General features: G+C 40.6%; 1 protein-coding gene across 22 annotated transcripts in view; it reads right to left on the minus strand.

The window, feature by feature from the left end:
* Positions 1-17,142, minus strand: part of KIF13A (kinesin family member 13A) — a 202,674-nt gene that overhangs the window by 20,787 nt on the left and 164,745 nt on the right. For 15 of the 22 annotated variants that reach the window (XR_006742136.1, XR_006742137.1, XM_036448086.2 and 12 more), the window contains 10 exons: positions 16,414-16,554; positions 15,533-15,682; positions 13,056-13,217; positions 12,356-12,529; positions 9,954-10,105; positions 8,833-8,965; positions 8,496-8,642; positions 5,276-5,314; positions 3,612-3,711; positions 2,285-2,411 (listed from right to left, as the gene is read on the minus strand). Coding sequence is in view for 20 of the 22 variants with exons in the window: in XM_036448086.2 (XP_036303979.1) it covers positions 2,285-2,411; positions 3,612-3,711; positions 5,276-5,314; positions 8,496-8,642; positions 8,833-8,965; positions 9,954-10,105; positions 12,356-12,529; positions 13,056-13,217; positions 15,533-15,682; positions 16,414-16,554 (1,325 nt within the window). In the remaining 2 variants the exon portion in view is untranslated. The remainder of the gene's footprint in view (positions 1-2,284; positions 2,412-3,611; positions 3,712-5,275; positions 5,315-8,495; positions 8,643-8,832; positions 8,966-9,953; positions 10,106-12,355; positions 12,530-13,055; positions 13,218-15,532; positions 15,683-16,413; positions 16,555-17,142) is intronic. The other 7 variants (XM_036448091.2, XM_045584294.1, XM_036448102.2 and 4 more) reach the window with 4 other exon arrangements.

Genomic DNA, 17,142 nt, shown 5'->3' on the forward strand with positions numbered 1-17,142 from the left:
GCCTGGGGCGGAGGCAGCCAAGCCCAGGGTGGCCAGGCCCGGAGCAGCCAGGCTCACAGTGGTCGGGCCTGGAGCAGCCGGGCCCAGAGCAGCAGGGTTGGGAGTAGCCAGGCCCAGAACAGCAGCAGCCAAGCCCGGAGCATCCAGGCCGGGAGCGACCGGGCCTGGAGCAGCTGGACCCAGAGCAGCCGGGCCCAGAGCAGCCATACCCAGAGCAGCAGCAGCCAGGCCGGGAGTGGCTGGGCCAGGAGCGGCCAGGCCCGGAGCAGCCGGGTCGGGAGCAGCCAGGCCCAGAGCAGCAGCAACCAAGCCCGGAGCAGCCAGGCCAGGAGCGGCCAGGCCCGGAGCGGCCAGGCCCAGAGCAGCCGGGTTGGGAGCAGCCAGTCCCAGAGCAGCAGCAACCAAGCCCGGAGCAGCCAGGCCGGGAGCGGCCAGGCCCGGAGCGGCCAGGCCCAGAGCAGCCGGGTCGGGAGCAGCCAGGCCCAGAGCAGCAGCAACCAAGCCCAGAGCAGCCAGGCCCTGAGTGGCTGGGTCCGGAGCAGCAGGGCCCAGAGCAGCTGGGTTGCGAGCAGCCAGGCCCGGAGCAGCAGCATCCAGGCCGGGAGCGGCCAGGCCCATAGCGGCTGGGCCTGGAGCAGCCGGGTTGGGAGCAGCCAGGCCCGGAGCAGCAGCAGCCAGGCTGGGAGCAGCAGTGGCCAGACCCGAAGCAGCTGGTTGTGGAGAGGACCAGAGCAACAGAGGCCAGGCCCGGAACAGCTTGCTCCTTGCCTGCCCATGCCCCAGGGCTGCCTCTCAGACATGGCTGGAAACTTTTGGGGGAACTTGAGGGTCTCCTGAATCAAGTGATGAAGGCTTAGATCTGGATGTGTTGAGGAGTTATAGCGCTGGGGTGTTGATCTGTGAGTGCCTTGTGTGGGGTCTGGATGAGGTTGGTTGATCTATTCGGAAATGTCTTTTGTGTGAAGTGGGCATGTGGAGGTATTATTGATTTGAGAAAATGCTAAGTAACTGATTTACTACCTGAAAAATTTAAAGTTCTGAAAGTTTAAGGTCTCTTGCCAAAAAGAGGTTTTAAAGCTAACACCTTAATTTTAATGGAGAAAGGGGAGGACAAGCCCTTCCCACCCAGAACAGGTAATCCAATTCCAACCAGCAGCTATGTTTAAACAATGTGTTCATTTACATTTGAATGGCTACACCTTTTGATAGCCTAAGAGCAAGTTTACATGTAAACAAGTTTGCTTCTCAATTCCCAGGGCATAAAAAACAAGGTTTAAAATTATTAGATTTTAAAATTTATTATTAGAAGTGTAAAAGTTTATTAATTAAAAAACAACAACAACAACAACAACAACAAAAAGAGATTGAAAAACCTGATGAACAATATTAGCTGTTGATTGTAGTACTTAGTTGCCGACCCGGTGATACGGGAGGGGAGTGGACTGACAGTTCTCGGGGAAAGGGGGAGTGGTGGATGCGGGAAGAAACTGAACATAAACTGTGCACCTATGGATGAGGACAATGGGGGGCGGGGAGGGGGAGGGCAAAGGGTGGGGTGGGAACCTGGTGGAGGGGGGAAGAAATGAGGAACCTTTGTAATAATATGAACAATAAAGATTGATTAAAAAAAAAAAAAGAATAAGAACGAGACTAAGGAGCAGCAGTAGTAGCAGTTACCCTTTAATGAATGGGCCCTATAAACAAGGTGTTTTGTATGTTATCTCTAATCTTCACAACAGTATCATAAAGGTAGCCCCATTAATGATTAAGAATGAAGCCTCAGAGAAGGTAAGTGACAACACTTAAGAGCTATAGCATCCAGATCTGATAGACTGCATAATTTCAGCTTAACATTTAATATCATAGTTAACAGGATATCACCCTGTTTCTTATGAGCATGAGGACTGACATATCAATCGATTGATTGTAGTTTAGATATATCTTCTGCCCTCTTTGACTACACCTGGAAACATCCTTCTTTTGAGCCAAAATAAGAGAATTTCTGGAGATCAGGAAACCACATCCAAGTTTCTCATGCAGAGGAACTGAGGAGTGTGGTATTAATATTAGATTCCCCGCCAGGTAATAAATGCTCTCAGTCTTCCGCTTGTCTGCGGACGGGAGGAAAATGGGAAGGCGGCACTGGGGACAGGTGCCTCTTCCCTGGGCAGCTCATGCTATTTACCATTTCCTGTGATAATCCAGGAAAGTCACTTGTGTGACTCTTGCGACAGGCCCTCTGAACCATCCAGTCAGACCCACACGGAAGGAAGGGTGGACTTACCAGTCGGCAGGTGCCCCGGGGATCCCACTGCCTGGGGCTGGCACCAGCACGGCATTCCTTTCCTCAGTCAGCCCCACCCACTGCTCCACAAGCCGGGCTTCCCGCTCCACTTCGTCCTCGGTTTTCTCTGTGGGGCAGAATGAGGGAATGAGCACCAAGAACGGGAAAAGTACAATTTCTACATTTAAAATAGATGAGTACTTGAACATCTGCTACACTACAAAGGATTTGAGGCTTGGAAGTTCAAGCCTGAGCATCCAGTTGGGCTTGGAGAGGCTAGGACACTAGCTAATGAACCACAAACCAGAAAAGTAGAAGGAACATTGAAACAGGGATTAAAAGACTTGGGTTATTTTACTGGTTCTGTAAAATGTGGGGAAGTGATCCAATAGATGAATTTAGTTTCCTACTCTGTCATAAAGGTATAATGAAGTCGTATCTACTTCATGCACTTGTTGGAATGATCAAATGAAATGATGGATGTGACATTGCTTTATAAAAACTATACACCATTTTATATAGAGAATTAAAGAATACCATATCCGCACCCCACAAAACTAACTTTATTTTCCTTCATGCTCATTATGAAGAGATTTTATTTGACATATTTTGAAATCCTCTTACCTATGATACAACTCTGGAGCTACCTGGACAAAGTGAGTTTCACAGCTGGAGCACATGCCCAAAGGACGCTAAGAAAGTTGAGCTGAGATGTTGTGTTGGGGAGAATTTTGGCTAACTTCTTCATGAAGTGGATTAACACCTGTGATGTGTCCTCTGGTGCAGAGTCATCCGGAATGAGTAAATCATAAAGTGAGGATGTGAGACTATGGGTTTCAAGAGCATATTTCTACTCTGGAATCCAGGAGGCGGTGGCCAGCATAAGGGGATTGCATTCTTGGAGCTCGGGCAGTGGCTGGAGCTGCAGCCAGCTTTGGCTGAGTGTATGGCTACCTCCCAGCAGCAGCTGGGGCTGACCTGCCAATGGCTGTGCTTTTAGAAGCGACCCGTTAGCTGCTCTCAGTTCCAAGTTCTGAGCCCGACACAGCTCATTACTCAGATATGGTATTGATCATATTTGCATTCATCAAAACATAATTTCAGCTTAACATTTAACATCACAGTTAACTCAGAGTTTTATAAAAATGTATTAATTTCAAACCCAGAGCCTTCTTAAGCTAAGCTTGTACAAAATGATATACAAATATCTATAATTGTTATAAAGTTAAAAACTAAGATACCATTATCTAACGAAGAGAAGAAAGCAACCCACTGCAAGTATCTAGAAGTGAAAAAGCTACTCCCAGGAAAGTTTAACCTCACATACCTTTTTTATTGCTGATTTTTTTAATCTGTTCATCTAAGTATTCTCGCCGCTTAATGAGTGCATCAGACCACCTCTCTCTTACACAGTTTAAGTCTTCTTCCTGGCATGAGGGAAGGAAAGCATTTTTCTGTAAAGTGCATAAACAACTGGTATTTCTTTTTTTAAAGATGTTTCATTGATTAGAAACTTTTCATTAGGAAAGGCCATTGAACATTGCAAGTTCAGTGTGATTAATATGCAAGAAAGCAAAGAGATCTCATGAACATTGCATGCTGATCGAGAATCCCGTCACTCAGAAATCAGAGCCCATATATTTCCAAAAGGATAATTGTACCTAAAAGCAAGAGAGACTCAAACTACACCAGCTGTTGGATGATTCCTACATGGTGTGTGTGCTTAAGCTGTAGCTATTCATCTGAAAGATTTGCAATTCTCAGCTGAAGGACACCATGAACAGAGCCTAAACCATGTAACAGCAAATGGAATGGAAAATGACAGCTATTTTCATTGTTCACAGTTTAATGGCCTGATGACCTGTGCTTTCTGAAACGCAAAGGATAGATCAGCAGAAAACCTTCCAAATTTGCCCCTACCATGAGGTAGCAAAAATCTCCCATGCAAAAACCCAACATGCAGCCAGCCATGCTCTCCGAACTCCCAGAAGCAAGCCAACGGACTTCACGTGGATATGTGGCAGGAAGCGCACAGCTGCAGGAGTGACTTAATGGTGTTGCTGAGATCCAAGGGGATGTTTCTTTTATAGTTGGTTTTTGCTTGCTTGTTTCTTTTCTCAGTAAAATTATGATGAGGTAAAGAACCCATAATTCTATTCAAAATGTGCTAATTTGCTTGATTCTAATCTAACTCTTAAGACATTACATTCAGAGCAGACACCTGCAGACTTCTGAGGCTCTACTTACAATGTACACCCATGTTAAGCACAGGAAGGCACCAGGAAAACATGCTTTTGAAGTTTATGTGGGGAATTAGTAGAGAGACTGAACCAAACCCCAACTAGTCCATCCTAGTTTGCTGCCTTGACCACTGCTATTATTGCTCATTCTGTGATAGCAGATCCGTCAGCGGTTGACTGGGTAAAACCTCACATTTGCACATATTAAAAAATTGAGATTTAAATTCTCCAGGTTATAGGTAACTAACCTTGGCCTTAATGAAAGAAGAAAACTGGCTAAACAAAACAAAACTGTGTGCATAAAATGTCTTCAATTTTCTTACCCAACAAAAATCTCTTAAGTAAAATGGCATATTCGAACAATACTACTCTCTTGGATGTAAGGAGCTAAGTGTAGTTTCTCGTAGGAAAGACAAGAATCTACTTACAGAACATGGATAGATAACTGCACAAATTTTAACATCACCAATTTAATACAGCAATCATGGTCTTGCTTAAAAAGGCTTTATAAGCTAGTCATTTGAGATGGCATAGCAAAATAGCAGAATTTGGTTATAAATTTTAAGCTGGCAGAGAAATCTATGTAGAGGCAGTATTGTATCCCTGATTACATTCAAAGCAAATCAAAAGCAAGTGAAAAACTGCATTTTCTTGCTCTAAGCTCCTCCTTCCTCCGCCCTGCTCTCTGCTTTGCGGTGCTGGCAATTAGCAGCAGCTGTGCCCCATGCCATAGGATTGACGGCAGCAATACCTGATAACTATCCATATCATCACCATCCTCATCATCTCTCTGGCAGGAAAAAAAATAAACACAAAGGACATGCGTTTTGTTTCTCAAACAGCACACTTAAATAATTATTTAAGCTTAACACACACATTACAATGGACAGCACACACATCAGCATCATAAAACATTTAATTGAAACACAAAAAGGTTTAGTAGATTTAATTAACTTGTCTATAATTAATTAAGAAATTTAAGTTTAAAAAAATAAAAAAAGGAGCCTCACTGGTGTGGCTCAGTGGTTGAATATTGACCCATGAACCAAGAAGTCACAGGTTCGATTCCCAGTAAGGGCATATGCCTGGGGATGTGGGCTCCATCCCAGCGAGGGGGGGGCGGGGGGGGCGCAAGCAGGATGTTTCTCTCTTATCGATTTTCTATCTCCCTATCCCTATTCCTTCCTCTCTCTCTAAAAACATTTTAAAAAAAAACATTAAAAAATAACAAAGAAAGGAATAATTTAAAAACAAGAACTCTCTTAGATGGGACTACCTGTTTTACTGCATTGTTAAGCAAATAGTTGCTGTGTATTTGTGGGTGAGCTACTTGAGATTTAGAGTAAGTTTAGAAACACAGAATGACAAAGAAAGGACTTTAGAGATTACGTTGCTTGACCTTTGAGTTTTAGCTATGAGGCAACTAAGGCCCAGAAGATGAAGTGATTTAATCCAAAAGTCATACACATAATGGTAGGGGCAGGCCTGTAGCCTCCCACCTCACCACACCACTCTCACTGATGAAATCATCCAGTGAAAGCTCACTGGGCAACCTAAATATATCTACTTTCAGAGCTCTGCACTAGACCACTGCAATAAGAGCAAAGGTCACTATTTTAAATATACGGATCTATTATTAGTCACTATTGTGTATATCACCATACATACCAAACAGCTGAGAAAAATCAGAACTGTGTTAACCCCACAGGAACTGCTTACAATAACATAAAATAACAATTTTGGCAAAAACATTTGGCAAATAAAATCACAGTGTTGAAAATAAAAGTTTTAGTTGAGACAATTTTCCTTAAAAATAAGAATAATGAAATCCCCATTTGTAGAGAATATTCATCCATATGAAGGCTGGGTCTTGTAACAACTTTCTTTCATTTTTTCTATGGTTACTGGAAGGTTAGTATTCAAGTAGTGGTCTAATCATAAAAAAGACAAACTGTTTTGTTTTTTTTCAAGTTTAAAACATAATGATATTATCCTCATACCTAAGTATATTTCAAAATATACTGCTACTTAAAAGTGCTTTAAAAATACAGTTAAGATTATTCTCTGTCTAGACTTAAAAACACCCTTTGTTTTAATTTGGCAACCACCATTATCTTTTGTGTAAATAATTCATTAAATGCAAGAAAAATACTGAAATAAGTTTTTATGAATTAATCCCCATATTAATGAATCATTTATTATTATTTTTTAGATATATAGGAGATACTTCTATTAACTGAAAACTAGCCTGAGTGCTCGCTTCGGCAGCACATATACTAAAATTGGAACGAAAACTAGCCTGAGCTTCTACGATGGATAACTGTTGTGATGCCAACATATTCTGGATTGGCCTGAGCTACTGAATCAGAAAATTTCTAAAGTACTACATCAACAACAAAAAGTTACTGGATATGTCCTTGACTGGGTATGGGAGTAAAAATAACTCCTTAAAATAGCCACAGTTTAAATTTGCATGACTGGTACTATGCTCTTTAAAGAACAACATTTAGCACTGGGGAAAGGCTGATATTTGAGAGCTCAGATATTGACAAAAATCTATTTTAACTCAAGAGGTATAGCTGTTTAACAAAGTGCAAATAAGCAATCCTTATAATATTCCTAGAATGGGGCATTTAGTCAGTTGATACTCCATATTCTGTAGGTCACAGTTTAGGGCACACAGATTCAAAGTTTTATTTAAGGTCAGAAACATGTTAAGCCACAAAAATTCTACTGCAGAAAGGGAGCTCAGAGAACGTAAGTCTACCTCATCATTTTGAAGAGAAAAAGGAACTTTTTAAAAATTACCCAGGCAAGGTAACTACGCAGGAAGGTCAAATTAGACTTAAGCACACAGGTCTCCTCACTCTAATGGTTTCTACGAGGCCCCGCGGCCACCCCAAAGTTGACAGCCAAGTGAGGGACTGAATTAGGATGAGAATACAGACAGTCCAACTCCCTCCTACATCCACAAGGGAAAGTCTTGTGGAAAAGACTGTCCCCAGGGTTTCACTCCTACTCTCTCCCAGGCCTTGGGGGCTCTGGCCTGAGATAAGGACAGCAGTGTCCAACAAAGCCATTCCTCCCTGAAGGCCGGAGAGTCCAAGAATGTTCTTTTTAGCTTCCAGGAAAGTCTTTGCCTGAATGCCATGAAACCAAAAGAAAGAGAGGTAAGAGGTGAATCATTCTTGGAATGGACTGGGCTTACGCCCAGACTCCAATGGAGGTGTCCCCTTCCTCTCCTGACAGGGACAGTGCTCCCACTCATGTGGCAGAGAGGGAGTCCCCATGTTATGGTCTGATTTCTCCCGTCCCTAATTCATACCTGAGAATAAACTGGGGACTTGAGGAAGCACATGTAGGACACTGGGGACAATTTCCTAATCTTAAAGTTTATTTTCAAGGAGTACTCCAGTTATATGAAGATCAATTCCTAGAGGTTTTTATCTTTTAATTTTAAAAAATGAATACACTATATTTAGTAAGTGGAAAATTAATGGACAAAAATGATCAAGACAAATTTTAATTTTTAAAAAATAATAAAGCTTTTAAAGAACTCATTATTTAAGCCAGTGTATGGGGGCAATTTTATGTTAATAAAAGTGGATCAGGCCAGGCAGCAATGCCAAATATCCAACTTAATTTGGACCAAAAATAAAACAAAAGTTGCCTAACGTAAATGAATATACTATTCATTTTATTCATACATATTAAAATATATATTTTAATACTGTAGCATTAAAATGTATATTTATAAATAAAATAATTATTAATCAACACTGAACCAATGTTGTATTTTAAATCTAGAAAAAGGGCAAGGGGTAGAAATATGAGGGCAGGGCCAAATAGATGGTTAAGGCAAGGAATTCTGTTGTATTCCCAAATAGGTGTCTTCATTACAGGTCACGGATTTCCTTAATTCTGCATTAATCAATCTTCGTTAAGTACTGTTTCAAACCTGTTGGTCTTACCTGGTAACTGTCCAGCCCTCTTTGGAGCTTGGTGGACCGGGCAGTCACACAGCCAATAGATACTGACAGGATGGCTTCAACCATAAGTGGCAGTGTCCCTGAATGCTGTACAGGTTTGACTGTGACTTGCACTCTCCGGGAATGACCCTGTGGAGGTGAGGGTGCCATGAGGGAGTGATGTGGAAATGGGTGCCAGGAATGGGAATGGGGAGTGAAAGGGGAAGAGGAAAAAGAAGGGAAACAAATTAGGGAACAAAGAGTCAAATAATGCAAAAATTCCAGAGACTGTGTGTTAGAGGCGGACAAGGAAACCATGAGACAAAAACAAACCGAGTACCTGTCTGAGCTGAAAGATGCCCCCAGTGTTGACGTCTTTCGCCTGGTGAAGCTCCACTGAGGCATACTCCCCTAGCTCGTTCAGTTCCAATATGGAGATCCACATTTCTATTCTGCGAGTCACTTCATTCCACCTGCAGAATGCATTCCAACACACAGCACTCTCACTGCCCAGGGACACTATTAGGAATGAGCCACCGTTCACTGACCACTTGCTATGTGTTAGGCACTGTGCTATGGATGTTGCGTAGACTATTTTTCTATTAACTCTCAAAAACTTTCGGTGCACGTCCTTTATATTTTATTGAGGTATAAACTTACATTTAGTGACATGTCCAGATCTTAAGCCCAGGGTTTGATGAGTTTTGACAAATGCATTCACCTGTGTAAGCTATCCCACTGTTAACTTCAGAAAGTTGCTCTTGCCCTTTCTCATTCACCCACAACTATCCCTCCATGCAGCAGCCATGTAAGCTCTTAGATTAGTTTTGCCTTTTCTAGAACTTCATGTAAATGAAATCATATAGTAGTATATACTCTTTTAGGTCTCGCTTATTTGGTTCTGCATGTTTTTGAGATTCAGTTACGTGAATAGCAATAGTCTTTTTAAAATTTCTGAGTACTATTGTATTATATGAATACTACTACAATTTGTTTATCTATTTTCACATAGAAGGACACTTGGATTATTTGCAGTTTAGGACATTATAGAGTTGCCATAAACCTTGTGTGTACAAATCAGCTTGTTTTCATATTTTTGGGTAAATACAGAGTGGCATTGCTGGGTCACACTACAGGCAAATGATTAACTTTTCAAGAAGATAGTCTCCTATTTTCTTCTATAAGCTTTACAGTTTTATAGTTATGGTGATGTAGTTTTGTGTGTGGTGTGAAGTAAAAATCGAAGTTGTTTTTTTTTCCATATTGGTATGCAGTTTTTCAGTCTTGTTTGTTGAAAGGATTTTCCTTTCCCCATTGAATTTCTTTTTTGCCCAGTAGTTCCTTTGACCATTCTCATTTCACAAATGAGGAAACAGGCTCAGAGAATCCATTTTCTAACTACTGTCCAAGTGCTACTAGTACTCTTGGCCCTGTGTCTGAAGCTCACAGGAAAGTACGAACCTGTCACGCAGCGTTCTTGTCTTAGCATGAAGAGAATCCACCTCCCAGATGGAGCTACCATTCCCAGCACACCGGTGGCCCCACACTTCAATGGCCAGTGCTCCATCTGAAATGAACTCCAGGAATTCCTCAGTTACGTTCACCACATAGTCCTGGGGTAAGGGGAGGAAAGACAGAGTGACAAAAATTACACATAAAGAAATTCGTGACATTTTTCTTTCTACCTTTTAACTATATATAGTTCACTTTGGAGTATATTAGCTAGATCCCAACCTTAAAAACCGTCTCTACTGTTTTCTAGAACACCATCAAGAAAAAAAAAGAACATAAAATCTGAAAGTGATATTATGAGGTAATTTAACCCCACCCCTTTCTTTTATAAATGAAGATAATGAAGAATGCTACTTGTTCCATGTCATACTGCTTGTGAGTTAGAGAGCTGACTGAATCTACGCTCCCTCAGTCCTGGCTCATCATTTATAGCTCCCCAGCCGCTCTGACGTTCAGCTGGCATGGACCAGTAAGCACATCAAAAGAGGAACATTTGATTGCTCTTTGCTTTGGTGTAGAAGACTAATAATAGAATGTAATTTTACATGATCATTGTCATGATTCTCAGCTCTTGCTCCTAGACTCTCCCACCCCAATTCCCCATTTAAAGCACAAACAGATGACTGTGAGGAAACGAATCCTAACTGACTGAACAAAGTAGGAGGGAACAAAGTCAATTTTCTTTCCACTCGCGACTCCAGAGGGTGAAGACAACTCTGTAACTAACTTCTGGCGAGAGCTATCCAACCTCACAGTATTTAACTTCTTATTTATTTCCTTTAGAGACAGATCAAGCATTTTAGAAGAAAAATAAACTTAATGACCCATTAGTACAATCTACATTCTTTAAAGATGAAATAAACCCCAAGGGCACATAATGATTCCAGGGGCCCTGAGACCAGTATTTATTATACCAGCTGTTAACTAGAATGCACTTGAAATTCAGATTTTATTATCCTGCTAAATAGCAGCTTTGTAGATCCAAAGAAACACGGGGAATACAGAAACAAAAATTATTAATGAAAAAATTTGAGAAATAGATTGGTGAGAACAGGTAATAAATGTTAGTTATTTTCAGGAAAAAAAAAGACTTGATAGTCTTTACATATGTGAAATTTTATAAATGGTGATATGGGATTTGTTTTTTAATTGTAGAACTAGAAGGAATAGGCACAATTTAAAAAAATGAAATAAAAGGTATTGAGTACCTATTAAGGATTGTCCATGGAAAAACAAAATTACGTAGGAAATAGTCTTTCTGTCAAAAATGACTTGTTGGCATTCCAATGTGAAAACCAGAAGGGCAGCTAATGTCCCAAAGTAGGTCTATGCAATATTTCCCCAAAACCTGCTTTTCCCATTTTATATTTTCTTTCAAAACTCATATGGTAGCCCTAGCTAGTTTGGCTCAGTGGATAGAGTGTCGGCCTTGTGGACTGAAGGGACTCAGGATCTAGTTTGGTCAAGGGCATGTGCCTTGGTTGTAGGCTTGATCCCCAGCAGGGGGCGGTGCAGGAAGCAGCTGATCAATGTTTCTCTCTCATGGATGTTTCTAACTCTCTCTTTCTCCCCCTTCCTCACTAGAAGATCAATGAAAACATATATAATAATAAAAGTGTATTATGTTAATTAGACTGGACAGCTGAACAAGCTTCCAGATGTCCTTCCGGACGAAACTGAGGTTGCGAGGGCTGAGGCAAGCCGCTGCAGCTGTGAGGGTCGAGCCCCTTGCATGAATTTCATGCATTGGGCTTCTAGTATTAAAATAAAATAAAATAAAAGACATACTGATGAAGAACAAAAACAAAAACAAAAAAACTCATCATGTGATACATTAGAATGCTATGCTTAGAATTCTAAACTACAATACTATATTCAAAAGAATGAAAATATCTACAGCAACTTACATGATAAGATATCCACTTATATCAAAGTAATAAGATATAATTTTGCAATATATATAATGTAATCACATTTTTGTAAAAAAGTGTTTTAAGAAGTTGTGTGTGTGACATTAAGAGTGTGTACGTATGCCTATTCATATATTTGAGCATGTGTTTACCACACATATAAATGTTGTGGAATACAGAAAATAGTTTATCAAAATATGTATCAAACTGTCATTGGTCATCACACCTCTGGGGAGTATACGATATCGAGTACAGGTTTTTCAGATTTTATTTCAAGTACTTTTAAATTTTTTGAAATTATATTGAAGAACACTTTAAGGTTATAAAGCCCAATAAACATATTATGTCTATAAAACCTTCTTATGGGAGAAATTTCTAAAGTACAAGCAGACTTTTAAACTACACTCAGATTTGTTGCCTCCCACATAACTCATTCCATACCTTACAGTGAGAGAAGGTCACGCTGTACTGGGCATCCTTGGACTGAGGGGACGGTACCTCCGGGTCCACTACCGGGGCAGCCACTGTGGACTCACGCTGGTCCCAGAATGTGTACTGACAGAAGACAAAGTTCGAGAGATTTGAGGGCAGCCCAGTTGCTTCTTTAATCTTCACCTGAGGAGACAGATTTTTAAAAATGCAACTATAACTTCTATAAAGAAAACATTAAACTATGCATTCTTTTCTTATTTCGACTTCCCCACATTTAAGATGAAGCGATGAAATAATCAGCCATCCATTTGACATCTGAAAATATTTGGCACTGCTTCGTTAGGGTTCTATCTGTAATGATATCTGTACCGTAGTTCTATAACTAGCATATTAACTTGGTAACAAATACATACAATGCTCTAAGATTTTCCTAGTAATTGAGTTTCTGATATAGACATAACCTTTCTAGAAAAGTATGATTCAACAAACAATATACTCCTTGCATGTCAAATACACAGCCCTTTGAAATACCACACACGGATCATCAGGAAGCGTGCTATACTTCTGAAAAAAGGAGACTGTTTATCATTGTATTTACTGCCAGAAAGTTTAACTTCTACCATGCTCTGTGAAAAACTCATAAAATTTTCTACAAAGTTGTTTTGAATTAAGAGTCATTTCCCCGAGCCTCCCAGCACTGTCCTCTCACCCGGCAGGTCAGTTTTTTGACTCGGTGAATGACTTCCCCACCGCTGTCTACGACTTCAAGACTCCCACTCTCGCTGGAGTTCTCTGAGGAGTCGTCTTCCACCACGCGCTCCGGGACAGCCCCTGTGACGCGCATCACTTCCACATGGAGACGCCCTGCAACCTGGGTCAAGGGACCAGCGGGCGCGGGGTTAAAAGGCATCGTGCACAACACGGACGGAGACAGAAAGCGTTCTATAAGATCCCTAAGGAGCAGCTGCACAGCTATCACTGGGACATCTACATCTCCAGTAAGGAGAGCTCAGCACTCCCGGAGCCAGTCCTTCCCACACTTGCCCCTCCAATCATCCTGCCTGACTCTGAGCCAAACTTACCTGCCTGGAACTTGCCTTCTGGAGTCATCTTCCTTCTTATCCTTCTTGTACAGGATAGCCCACACATAGCTTAAAGACTACTATCATATTCTCCCTGGAGTCACCTATTTTCCATCTGTGTGTATATATTCGTTCACTTATTCATGCTATCCAATACCTGGCCTCTTGGGCATACCAAAAAAAAAAAAAAAAGAAAAGACGCAGACTCTGCTGTCAGGGCACTCAGTCAAGTGGGGAAAGACAGAGAAGTAAAAGCCCAGTAACAACAGTGTAGACTAGCTGCTACAACAGAGATGATGTACTGATTGTCATGGAATAAATTTATCACCTCATCAACTATTTGCCAAGAACTGACACGGTGCCAGGAACTGCGCTAAGGGTTGTGTTGACAATAGTGAAGCAAACAGACGTGGTCACTGGGCTCAGGGAGTTCCTATTCTCCTGGGAGTAGAGAATGGGCTGTCATTCCCACTGGAGCTGAGGAGTGAGACCTACTCCAGGAGAAATAGCACACACATAGCCAGGGATTTAGAAGGAAACAGTTCCTTTAAAATGGCTTTTCCAAAAAAAGGGCTTAAAATGTCCTCACTATCCTAGTGGTTCTCAAAATAGGTGGTAGTTTAATAGTATCTCTCTTAAAGTTGTTGCAGAGAAATAAAAATTGTTGAAATTTGCATCCTCAGAGTTGTAATTGGCCAAGTTATCTTTTATACAACAGTGTGAGGTTGTAATCACTGCAGCTGTGAAGGTGACACGTGTTTTGGCAGAGCCACTGTCATCTTGAACAGTAAGCTTGTTTTTAAATGTAGCTCAGACCCAACTTCCACAGCAATGTGCACTGGCGCCAGGGACCTGGGAGACAGTGGCTGATGGCATTTGACAAGGCAGACAAATAGGAGAAAGTAGTAAGGGGAAGGGAGCAAATAAGAGAAATTGGAAGATAATTCTTAAGCTTTTTTCAATGCCTTTTGAGAATCTAATACATTTTTAATATAATTTCAGGGGATTCATGAAACTCTAAAGCCTTACATGGACCCTAGTTTAAGAACCCTGACTTAGCCTCTGGATTCCTTTGCCACAGGAGTTGTGCCCATTTTTAACACAAGAAAAAGCAACTCCAGCCCACTGGTCTTCCAAAGCAGAATGTTCATGGGGGATTGGGGGACAGGTAGGGTACGACATGAAGAAGGTAGGCTGTGTACTTGCACACCACAACTGGGAATCTAGGGTTTATTTTCTAGGTTTGCTTTAGGCAGAATGGTATCCTATTCTAACTAAGCCTGCTCTAAATAATCACAAAAAATAACCTTGCATGTTATTGAAGGACAAACTAGGAAATAAGGATATGGTTAAATTTAAAATTAAAACATGAGTTGATGGAATGGAAAATATAAAAAAAGTCTTAACTTGAACATTTTCTGAAATATCTTAGGCCTACATAAGACCATATTTCTAAATAACTGAAATGTGAGAGTTAAAAGGGGGTAACAATCCTGGCTGGTTTTTCTCTGTGGTTAGAGTGTCAGACCAAGGACCAAAGGGTCCAGGTTCGATTCCTGGTCAAAGGCCCAGATCAGGGTGTGTACAGGAGTGAACCGATCGATCTCTTTCTCTCTCTCTCTCTGCTCTCCTTCCCTTTCTCACTCTCTCTAAAAATCAATGGAAAAAATAATCTTGGGGTGAGAATTAACCAAAAAACACAAAATAATAAAAAGGGGTAACAATGGGATAATGAAGCTTGTTTCCTTTGAATATTTTTGGTTTCAAATCTTGTAAAGACCACTTAGAGGCCAGGCGGGAAGTAGAGTGTATCAAAGAGGCAAGGGATTAAGAGAAATGAATGCAGGACACAGAGCAGAATCTGGTTTTCAAAGATTTCTAATTTGATTAAAATAAAACTTAGGAAACAAAAATATAAAATGTGTTATAATCTTCTTAAAACCATGACTTAAGGTTGATAGTTTCTATTGATATTAGTAGAGAAAAAAGAATGAGGATTGTGACTCTTTTGCCCAGTTTCTGAATCAACCTCAAGAACTTAAAATAGAAAACAAAACAAAAACTTGAACCACCATCAATTTCTCCATCGCTGGCTTATCTTTACCTCCCCCTGCTGGCTGATGATAGGGACTGCATACTGAAGTTTCACATCACAATAGAGACACTCCAAAAACACATTAGCTACACCGATGAGGTTGTGATTCTCTTGGGCTTCATAGAAGGGGTCACCTCGTTTCCCATAAAGTCTCTTTGCCTGAATGACAGGAGAGGAGCAGACATCAAAATGATTTAAAACTAGCATTAACAGTTTAAAAAGCATTTATTCAAACAATTTTAAAAAGTAAAATTAGAATCCCATCACAAATAAAACAAAATTAGCACATTGTTAGTTGGGGATCTAAGGGCTATCTGTGTAGAGGATCCTTCTTCAGTTATTGCCTCATCTTCCCTAGCACACCCCACTTGCAGCCTGCTTCATTTCACTCCCCGTGCTTTGCCTCATTTCCTTCACCGAATCTTCTTTTTGACTAATAATGCCCCAAAAGTGAAATTATGTCTCTAAAATTATTCAGAGTAATCTACCCAGCCATGATCACAGCTCGGGGAGCATGAACATATGTTAATGAATATAAAATCTGCACAGACTCCATCCAGCTGACTTCTCACAACACTGACGCAGCAGCACAGATTCTGTTCCACTTTATTTCACTTAAAATGTAGTAAATATGCAGCCGTAAGAATACACGGTGTTTTCTTCATTTGGTTCTATCTGTGTAGGGATCACATGTTATGTTACTGACTCAACTTAGCATTCCTTTCAAGGTCACTTTTACTTTTCTTTTTTAACCTCAATGTCCAGAGCACCAGTACAATGATTGTCAGGTGTGAGCACATGAGTGTGTGTGTCTGTGTCCTGACAATTAAATCATTTACACTTTCTGCTTCTAACATGTCCAAGTCTCCGTTACATTTTATCTTTTTTACCTCGGGAACTTTTTCCTTCCATTCTTGATAAAGGTCTCTCATATCAATTAATCTATTCTCCAGCTTCTCAATGGTCCAAACTTGTGTGCCTTTTCCTTTCCTCCTCACTTGAATAGCTGGCTCACTCACTATTGCTCCTCTCTGCAGAATGAAGAAAAGCAAAAGCAAAACAAACTCTGTTATAACTTTTTGGATTGTTAAAACAATACACATTATTGTAAAGTAGCAAGTTTAAGAAATATAATATATAAAAAATAATGAAATTCTACCACCTACAGAATATTTTGGTTTATTTTCCATCTTTTATGTATTGTATATCAAGGCACATATAATACTTCATTTTTATCAAAAGCAGAACCAAACAAAATATGAACTTTCTATTCCAGTTATCTCTCTACAGTTTTCATATTATGGTCATCTTCCTGTGTTCACTATTCTTCATAAACATGAATTTATAGGTAGCACAGCTACCCATTATCTGGATGGACTACTTATTTGACTATTTTTATGTGCAATATTATGGCTGTCTCAAATGTTTGCTATTTTTGCTGTAAAGGACACTGTGATAAGCATCCTTATACAAAAAGCATAATTACATTTTAAGTTTAATTCTATGACTACGGACTGAGAACACATTTCTCAAAAGAGAAGAACTTGGTCAAATGACCACAACCCAGCAAGACTGGTGAGACACTCCCTCCCCCATTTTTGTCTTGACAATGAGTGGAT

This window comes from Pipistrellus kuhlii, unplaced genomic scaffold (assembly GCF_014108245.1).
Source record: "Pipistrellus kuhlii isolate mPipKuh1 unplaced genomic scaffold, mPipKuh1.p scaffold_m20_p_2, whole genome shotgun sequence".
Lineage (NCBI taxonomy): Eukaryota > Metazoa > Chordata > Mammalia > Chiroptera > Vespertilionidae > Pipistrellus > Pipistrellus kuhlii.